Raw genomic sequence first — 10,000 nt, forward strand, 5'->3', positions numbered from 1 at the left:
CATATCTCTCCCCTAGATCCGACCCCCTAGGTCGGGCTACCGCAGCAAAATATGCATGCATGCGGGATAACCCATCCACGTTTCCCATTTCCTTCCCTGCTCTGTGTTTCAAGTCAAAATGAAACGGTTGGAGACTCAAAAACCACCGCATCACCCGAGCGTTCTTCTCTTTAGCCCTATGCATCCAGGTGAGTGGGGCATGGTCACTGATGAGGGTGAAGTGGCGCCCCAACAGGTAGTACTTCAGGCTTTCTAGAGCCCACTTTACTGCCAGCGCCTCTTTCTCAACAACTGAGTAGTTGGTTTCCCGTGGTTCCAGCTTCCTGCTTAAAAACAGGATGGGGTGTTCTACCCCTTCTACCTCTTGGGATAGCACTGCTCCCAAGCCGACCTCTGAGGCATCCGTCTGAACCACAAACTCTTTCTCAAAGTCTGGTACCACCAGCGCTGGGTTACAGCAGAGAGCCTCCTGTAATGTCCTAAATGCTTTGGTGGCCCTTTCATCCCATTTGACCATGTTTGGCCCTCTGGCTCTAGTCATGTCGGTAAGTGGGGCGGCCACTGTGGCATAACTTGGGATGAACTTCCGGTAGTAACCGGTCAGCCCTAGGAAGGCTCGGACCTGCTTCTTATTTACTGGTTTCGGCCATTCTCTAATTGCCTTCACCTTCTTGTGTTGGGGTTTGATTAACCCTCTTCCTACAGTGTATCCCAGATACTCTGTTTCCTCTAACCCCACATAACACTTGGCAGGGTTTGCCGTGAGCCCTGCCTTTCTAAGGGCATCTAACACTGCCTGTACCCGGGGTAAGTGGGATTCCCAATCTGGGCTGTAGATCCCCACGTCATCTAAATAAGCTGCGGGGTATGCTTTATGCGGTTTTAGGACTTTGTCCATGAGCCGTTGAAAGGTGGCTGGGGCCCCGTGTAAGCCGAATGGCATGACGGTGTATTGAAACAAACCGTCAGGTGTTGCAAAGGCTGTCTTTTCTTTGGCCCTGGGGGTCAGAGGAATTTGCCAGTACCCTTTTGTCAGATCAAGGGTCGTAATGTACCGAGCATGACCAATTTTCTCCAGTAGTTCATCTACTCGGGGCATGGGGTAGGCATCAAACTTCGAGATTTCATTTACCTTCCGAAAGTCGTTACAGAACCGCAAAGACCCATCGGGCTTGGAGACCATCACAATTGGGCTAGACCACTCACTATGTGACTCTTCGACCACCCCCGCTGTCAACATTTTCTCAGTCTCTGCTCTAATCGCGGCCCGTCGAGCCTCGGGTACCCGATATGGCCTCATACTCACTTTTCTCCCTGGTAGGGAAACGATATCATGAGCCGTAACCTCAGTTCGGCCAGGTACCTCTGAAAACACATCTCTGTTTTTCTGGATCAGGGTCTTTACTTCCTGTACTTGCGCTGGGGACAGAGTGGGTGAAATATTTACTTCGGCTGTCTCCTGAATGTGTGTGGGGTATGTGACCATTAGTGTTTCTCTCTCTCTCCATGCTTTTAACAGGTTTATGTGATAAATCTGTTCCTGGGGCCGTCGACCTGGCTGTCGGATCCGATAATTGACTTCTCCTATTCTCTCCAGTACTTCATATGGTCCTTTCCATGTGGCTAGTAGTTTACACTCTACCGTGGGGATCAGCACTAACACCTTATCTCCCGGTTGAAATTCCCTCAGGGTAGCCTGCCGGTTATAAGTGTGCCGATGGTGTTCTTGTGTTTGTCTCATGTGCTCTCTGACGATGGGCATGACTGTCGCTATCCTGTCTTGCATTGCCGTGACGTGCTCTATGACACTAGTATACGGGGTGGATTGGTGCTCCCAGGTTTCCCGGGCGATGTCTAAGATTCCCGGGATGCCTCCCATATACCAGCTCAAAGGGAGAAAACCCCAGCGAGGCTTGAGGAACCTCTCTAATGGCAAACATCAGATACGGCAACATGCAATCCCAGTTTTTCCCATCCTTTTCGATTACCTTCCTGAGCATTGACTTCAGGGTTCGGTTGAATCTCTCAACCAGCCCGTCCGTCTGAGGATGGTAAACCGATGTCCTCAACTGTTTCACCTGCCACAGTTTACAAAGGTCCGCCATAAGGCGGGACATAAAAAGGGTCCCCTGGTCGGTAAGGATCTCCTTTGGAACCCCTACCCTGGTGAACAAGAGCACTAATTCCTTTGCGATATTTTTGGAAGTCATCGTCCGAAGGTGAATGGCTTCTGGGTAGCGAGTGGCATAATCTAGAATGACCAGAATGTATTGGTGCCCTCTGGCGGATTTGGGTAGTGGGCCCACTAAATCCATCGCTATCCTCTCAAATGGCGTTTTGATTATGGGGAGTGGCACTAACGGGCTTCTAAAAGCTGGTCGGGGAGCTGTTAACTGGCACTCCGGGCACTCTCCACAATGCAGAGCCACTTCAGCTTGAATTCCTGGCCAGTAAAACCTCCTTACAATCCGGTCTCGGGTTTTATCGATACCAAGGTGTCCCCCCAGAATGTGCCCATGAGCTAGATCCAGTACTGTCCTCCGGTACCGAGTGGGAACCAACAACTCTTCCACCACATCAACCCCTATTTTCGAGACTCTGTACACCAAACCCTTTTTCATGATGAAGTGGGGAAAACTATTAGGCATCATCCCACCATTTATGGGAGTACCATCTACGACCTGCACATCTGCTCTGGCTTGCTGCAGGGTTGGATCCTGGTTTTGGGCCGTCCCAAAATTAGTCAAGGACCCTGCCAGGTCTGCTGGTTCTAGATCGTCGTCCTCTGGATTCAGATCGACCCCAGCCCCACTAGTACCGGGCTGTTCGTTATCAGCGAGGTTTGCCACTTCATCCTCCTCCTCCCCTACAAGCACCTGTGATGTTGTCCCCTGGGAGACCTCTTTTCTTGGCTTTGGTTGAAGGCCCCATGCTTCTTCCTGCTTGGTCGGGGTTGTTGGCTTCTCAACTATGCCATTCTTGTGGCCTAACTTCGCAAAGTTAGGAAAGTCTCTACCCAATATTACATCATATGGCATCTTTGGGACCACGCCGACCTCATAATCCAGCAGACCGTCCTCTGTTTGTATGCTCACTAAGGCCGTGGGGTACAGACGGGTATCCCCATGAATGCATGTAACACTGATATCCTGTCTTGTATCCAGTTTATGAGTCGGCACTAGGCCTGCAACGACCAGGGTTAGCATACTGCCGGAATCCAGCAGTGCTTCAACCTCTTTCCCTTCAACCTTCACCCTGCACATATGTTTGTTTCTTGATCTTTCAAGTACAGTGGTTACAACAGGACATGCATACCGTATATCATCTTCATTTTCACCAAGGTTACATTGCATTGGCTCTTCTTTAATAGGGCAGTAGGCTGCAATATGTCCTGGTTGATTACAATTGTAACAGAAAATAGGGGTTTGGGGGGGAGACCCCCTCGACACCCAGTCCCGGTTTCCGTTTTTCCCTCAGTGTCTCGGCATGATTCTGATTCTTTCCTTATGGCCCCACGCTGCTCTCTTCCCCCGCCATATGTTGGGACAGCCTTACCCCGTCCGCTGGTTCGCCCAGGCCTGGGGAACGGGAATCTTTCCTCCTGTGCTTGCTCAGCTGTTCCTGCCGTACAATACCGTTCAACCAGGCCCACAAGATGGTCGGCGGAAAGTACCTTGTTCTGGCCAACCCATCGTCTCACTTCTCGGGGTAGACCTCGCTGGAACTGGTTGAGTACGATGGTCTCGACGATCCCGGCGGATGACCGGGTCTCTGGTCGCAACCATTTCCGTGCCAGGTGAATCAAGTCGAACATCTGTGTTCGTGGGGTTGTCCCGGTCGGTAGGACCACTGGTGGAAGCGATGTGCCCTCACGGTATCGGTCACTCCCAGTCTAGTCAGGATCTCTCCCTTTAGTTTATCGTAATCCTGTGCATCTTTCAACTCCAGGTCGAAATACGCTTTTTGAGCGTCCCCTGCCAGGTATGGTGCCAGAAGCCCTGCCCATTCTTCTTTCGGCCACTTCTCCCGCTCTGCCGTCCTTTCGAAGGTGGTAAGATATGCTTCCACATCATCCTGTGCTGTCATTTTTTGAAGAAAATGATTGGCCCGCCTCTGGGTATTTGCAGCTGGTACTTGAGCCCCAATTTGGTCCGCTAGCCCCTTTAGGCCTTCTCTTAACTCCCGGGTGTTTCTCTCTTGCTCTTCTCTGAGCAGCTGGTTGGTGCGGTGCTGGACCTGTAACGTGTCCTGATACATTCGCATTGCATCCTGATGAGCTATTTGTTGAGCTCTAGTTGCCTCTTGTTGGGCGGCCGCCGCTTGTAACAGGGCCTGTATGGCTCCCTCCATACTCATTTTCCTGAGAAACTGTGTTAACCAAACAAAGCCAAAACAAAAAAAAAACCTGACTCCCCTTTGGAGTGCTAACTGAACCTTTATTTTTTTTTTCTTCTACCTAACCAGTGGTATGTTAGTCCATGCCCATATTCTCCACCACGTGTGGCAAACCTCTTCAAGGTTAGGAGCGTTTGTCACAAATTAAATGGTAAACTGTCACCAAATCACCCAAGAATGAGAGTTCTTGCGAACAGGACAGTACCTGTTTGTTTGTTTCTCCGTCCTGGTCCAACCAGGCCGTAGGCGAGGTCAAGGATAGCAGGGTTCGGTACACAAATCGGGTTCTCGGTAGGTCCAGGTCCAAACGCCAACAGGTAAGTCCAAAACAATCCAAGTCATACACGGTAAATCCCACCAATCTCTATTGTCTCTTTCTCTATTGTTCATAGATTCTTCCAGCACTCTCTCTTCCTCTTCCTGGTTTTTCTTGACCCTTTATCTGTGAGTCGGCTCCACCTTCTGAGGGTTCCCCTTGCTTCTGGGACTTGTAGTTTTGGCGGTCGGCCATTTTGTGATCTGTAGTTCTGACAGGGGTGGCCATTTTAGTGATCGGGCAGAGCCCGTTTATTAGTTCTGCTCTCACATATCTGCCACTTATCACTCGACCCCCTTCTTTGCCACAGATACACTTCCGATTTTGCAGGTTTTCCTACTTACAAAGCACGTAGAGGTCTGTAATTTTTATCATAGGTACACTTCAACTGTGAGAAACTAAAAATCAACTGTGAGAGACTAAAACAAAAATCCAGAAAATCACATTGAATGATTTTTAAGTAATTAATTTGCATTTTATTGCATGACATAAGTATTTGATACATCAGAAAAGCAGAACTTAATATTTGGTACAGAAACCTTTGTTTGCAATTACAGAGATCATATGTTTCCTGTAGTTCTTGACCAGGTTTGCACACACTGCAGCAGGGATTTTGGCCCACTCCTCCATACAGACCTTCTCCAGATCCTTCAGGTTTCGGGGCTGTCGCTGGCTAATACGGGCTTTCAGCTCCCTCCAAAGATTTTCTATTGGGTTCAGGTCTGGAGACTGGCTAGGCCACTCCAGGACCTTGAGATGCTTCTTACGGAGCCACTCTTTAGTTGTCCTGGCTGTGTGTTTCGGCTTGTTGTCATGCTACGACCCATCTTCAATGCTCTTACTGAGGGAAGGAGGTTGTTGGCCAAGATCATGCGATACATGGCCCCATCCATCCTCCCCTCAATACGGTGCAGTCGTCCTGTCCCCTTTGCAGAAAAGCATCCCTGAAGAATGATGTTTCCACCTCCATGCTTCACGGTTGGGATGGTGTTCTTGGGGTAGTACTCATCCTTCTTCTTCCTCCAAATACGGCGAGTGGAGTTTAGACCAAAAAGCTCTATTTTTGTCTCATCAGATCACATGGCCTTCTCCCATTCCTCCTCTGGATCATCCAGATGGTCATTGGCAAACTTCAGACGGGCCTGGACATGCGCTGGCTTGAGCTGGGGGACCTTGCGTGTGCTGCAGGATTTGAATCCATGACTGCGTAGTGTGTTTCTAATGGTTTTCTTAGAGACTGTGGTCCCAGCTCTCTTTAGGTCATTGACCAGGTCCTTCCGTGTAGTTCTGGGCTGACACCTTCCTCATGATCATTGATGCCCCACGAGGTGATATCTTGCAAGGACCCCCCGACCGAGTGTGATTGACCGTCATCTTGAACTTCTTTCATCTTCTAATAATTGAGCCAACAGTTGTTGCCTTCTCACCAAGCTGCTTGCCTATTGTCCTGTAGCCCATCCCAGCCTTCTACAATTTTATCCCTGATGTCCTTACACAGCTCTCTGGTCTTGACCATTGTGGAGAGGTTGGAGTCTGTTTGATTGAGTGTGTGGACAGGTGCCTTTTATACAGGTAATGAGTTCAAACAGGTGCGTTAATACAGGTAATGAGTGGAGAACTGGAGGGCTTCTTAAAGAAAAACTAACAGGTCTGTGGGAGCCGGAATTCTTACTGGTTGGTAGGTGATCAAATACTTATGTCATGCAATAAAATGCAAACGAATTACTTAAAAATCATACAATGTGATTTTCTGGATTTTTATTTTAGATTCCGTCTCTCACAGTTGAAGTGTATCTATGATAAAAAATTACAGACCTCTACATGCTTTGTAAGTAGGAAAACCTGCAAAATCAGCAGTGTATCAAATACTTGTTCTCCCCACTGTATGTATTCACCCCCTTTGCTATGTAGCCCCTAAATAAGATCTGGTGCAACCAATTACCTTCAGAAGTCACATAATTAGTTAAATAAAGTCCACCTGTGTGCAATCTAAGTGTCACATGATCACACAATCTCATTATATATTCACTGTTCTGAAAGGCCCCAGAGCCTGCAACACCACTAAGCAAGGGGCACCACCAACCAAGCGGCACTATGAAGACCAAAGAGCTCTCCAAACAGATCAGGGACAAAGATGTGGAGAAGTACACATCAGGGTTGGGTTATAAAAAAATATCAGAAGGTTTGAACATCCCACGGGCACCATTAAATCCATTATTAAATAATGGGAAGAATATGGCACCACAACAAGCCTGCCAAGAGAGGGCCGCCCACCAAAACTCAGACCAGGCAAGGTGGGCATTAAGCAGAGAGGCATCAAAGAGACCAAAGATAACCCTGAAGGAGCTGCGAAGCTCCACAGCGGAGATTGGAGTATCTGTCCATAGGACCACTTTAAGCCGTACACGTCACAGAGCTGGGCTTTACTGAAGAGTAGCAAGTAAAAAAGCCATTGCTTGAAGAAAAAAATAAGCAAACACATTTAGTGTTCGCCGAAAGGCATGTGGGAGACTCCCCAAATATATGGAAGAAGGTACTATGGTCAGATGTGACTAAAATGTAGCTTTTTGGCCATCAAGGAAAACGCTACGTCTGGCGCAAACCCAACACCTCTCATCACCCGGAGAACACCATATTTTTCATCGGCAGGGACTGGGAAACTGGTCAGAATTGAAGGAATGATGGTTTGCGCTAAATACAGGGACATTTTTGAAGGAAAACTGTTTGTCTTCCAGAGATTTGAGACTGGGATGGAGGTTCACCTTCCAGCAGGACAATGACCCTAAGCATACTGCTAAAGCAACACTCGAGTGGTTTAAGTGGAAACATTTAAATGTCTTGGAATGGCCTAGTCAAAGCCCAGACCTCAATCCAATTGAGAATCTGCGGTATGACTTAAAGATTCCTGTACACCAGTGGAACCCATCCAACTTGAAGGAGCTGGAGCAGTTTTGCCTTGAAGAATGGGCAAAAATCCCAGTGGCTAGATGTGTCAAGCTTATAGAGACATACCCCAAGAGACTTGCAGCTGTAATTGCTGCAAAAGGTGGTTCTACAAAGTATTGACTTTGGGGGTGTGAATAGTTATGCATACTCAGGTTTTCTGTTATTTTGGTCTCATTTCTTGTTTGTTTCACAATAAAAAAAAATATTTTGCATCTTCAACGTGGTAGGCATGTTATGTAAATCAAATGATACAAACCTGCCAAAAATCCATTTTAATTCCAGGTTGTAAGGCAGTAAAGTAGGAAAAATGCCAAGGGGGGTGAATACCTTCGCAAGCCACTGTATGTGATCATAGATGTGCTGCCTCCTGCAGGTATGCGTCCGCTCCACTATGCAGCATGGCAGGGCAAGGCTGACTCTGTCCTTATGCTGCTGCGGGCCGGAGCTGGAGTCAATGGGGTCTCACAGGATGGGCACATCCCCCTGCACCTGGCCGCACAGTACGGACACTATGACGTGGTCAGTACACAGACACACACACAGACCGACAGACAGACAGACAGACAGACAGACAGACAGACAGACAGACAGACAGACAGACAGACAGACAGACAGACAGACAGACAGACAGACAGACAGACAGACAGACAGACAGACAGACAGACAGACAGACAGACAGACAGACAGACAGACAGACAGACAGACAGACAGACAGACAGACATCGTTAAGCACTGTCAACAGATCTCCCCATTCTGCTGGATTGGGTAGAATGTATGCTGTTCTGTCCACAAAGCTGATGCTGGTTTACTGTGGGTCACTTATCTGAGATTTAGATGTGTGTGGTCATGTTTGGTCAGTCCACTTAAGTCTTAAACAGTAAACAAACTGTCAACAAATCACAGCCATAGCCCCAAAACAGATGTGATCTGGCAGGGGATAGAGTAGGATGAGTGGTGGTTGGTGGTACAGTCATTTAAGAGATTGAGGGGTCAGGGGATACGTAGCAAGCTGGGAGAGGAGAGGCATGTTGGTGTGATTGGATTGGAGAGGGAGAGAGAAGAACGAGGCAGGATGAGGGTTATTGGATTTGTAGGGTTTGAGGGGGTAATGATGGGGAGTCAGGTGATCAGGTTTAGGGGGGATTAGGAACCTTGTCTTTGTTACTAACCCCCGTCCGTCAGTCCGTCCCCGTCTCACCCCCTGTAGTGCTGAGTGATAAGTCGATTTGGTTTCGGTCCGATTTATGGTTTTCGCTTTAACAACACAGAATAAAACAATTAATAAAAGTCCCATGATGATAGATGGTGTGTTTTCAGGTAGAGATACCTCGTGCAACTGCTCTAAATCGTGCGCTCCCTCTGTGTATGCCCCACACAGATGGGACAAGTATGCATGCAATGGATTATGGTCATTGTAGTTAACTACCCACATTTCCTGTGCTGAACTATGTAGAATATTGGCCTGTTGGAAACTACAACTCCCTACTACATTACACAGTTCGGCTTTGATCTGATTTATCTTTAGAGAAACTGCACATTGAGCGCAAAGAAAAAAACTAACGAAATGGAATTGGAATAATTGGGAAATAGATCAGGAACTATCCTACAAGCATTGTCAGGATGTGTTCAGGTTACGCCACATTAATTGATTTGTAAGCCTTTTAGGACCACAGTTTGTGTGAAAAGCATTTATCTGCACAGACCATGAAGTCCCATTTGATGGTAACAGCCTCCGGTCCTGTAGTCTACTATGTATTCCCAGAGTAGAATGACCAGGGCTAATGGACTGTCTGTTTTCACCAAATACTCTGTGTCCTTGGATACGGCAGGCAGCACCAGGTGCTGATAGAAACATCTGACATCATCTCCCTGGCTATGTGTGTTGTAATGTTATCTGCATGACCACATCCACATAACATAACCTACTCCCCTAATGGCCCCGGTGACAGTGTGTATATGGTATTTGATCTTGTCTGTGTGTGTGTGTTGATTCCCTGCCTGTCTGTTTCTCTCAGTCTGAGATGCTGCTGCAGCACCAGTCCAACCCCTGTCTGATCAACAAAACCAAGAAGACCCCCCTAGACCTGGCCTGTGAGTTCGGTAGAGTCAAGGTAAGACTGTGTGTGTGTTTCTCCTCCCCCACCACTGGCCCAGGCTCACAGAGACAGACAGGGGGACTGCAGTGATGTAACTCATGGCCTGTGTTAGTCTAGACAGAGGTCACAGCTGGACAGATACAACCCCTCTGGATCTGGGATGGGCTGCAGTGATGTAACTCATGGCCTGTGTTAGTCTAGACAGAGGTCACAGCTGGACAGATACAACCCCTCTGGATCTGGGATG

The 10,000-nt window shown here is 48.0% G+C and overlaps 1 protein-coding gene across 9 annotated transcripts in view; it reads left to right on the plus strand.

Annotated features, from left to right (window-relative positions):
* Positions 1–10,000, plus strand: part of LOC112235039 (caskin-2-like) — a 103,253-nt gene that overhangs the window by 59,838 nt on the left and 33,415 nt on the right. For all 9 annotated transcript variants that reach the window (XM_042316330.1, XM_042316332.1, XM_042316333.1 and 6 more), the window contains 2 exons: positions 8,031–8,176; positions 9,673–9,768. In XM_042316330.1, coding sequence (XP_042172264.1) covers positions 8,031–8,176; positions 9,673–9,768 — 242 coding nt within the window. The remainder of the gene's footprint in view (positions 1–8,030; positions 8,177–9,672; positions 9,769–10,000) is intronic.

The sequence above is a fragment of the Oncorhynchus tshawytscha genome, unplaced genomic scaffold (genome assembly GCF_018296145.1).
Source record: "Oncorhynchus tshawytscha isolate Ot180627B unplaced genomic scaffold, Otsh_v2.0 Un_contig_635_pilon_pilon, whole genome shotgun sequence".
NCBI lineage: Eukaryota > Metazoa > Chordata > Actinopteri > Salmoniformes > Salmonidae > Oncorhynchus > Oncorhynchus tshawytscha.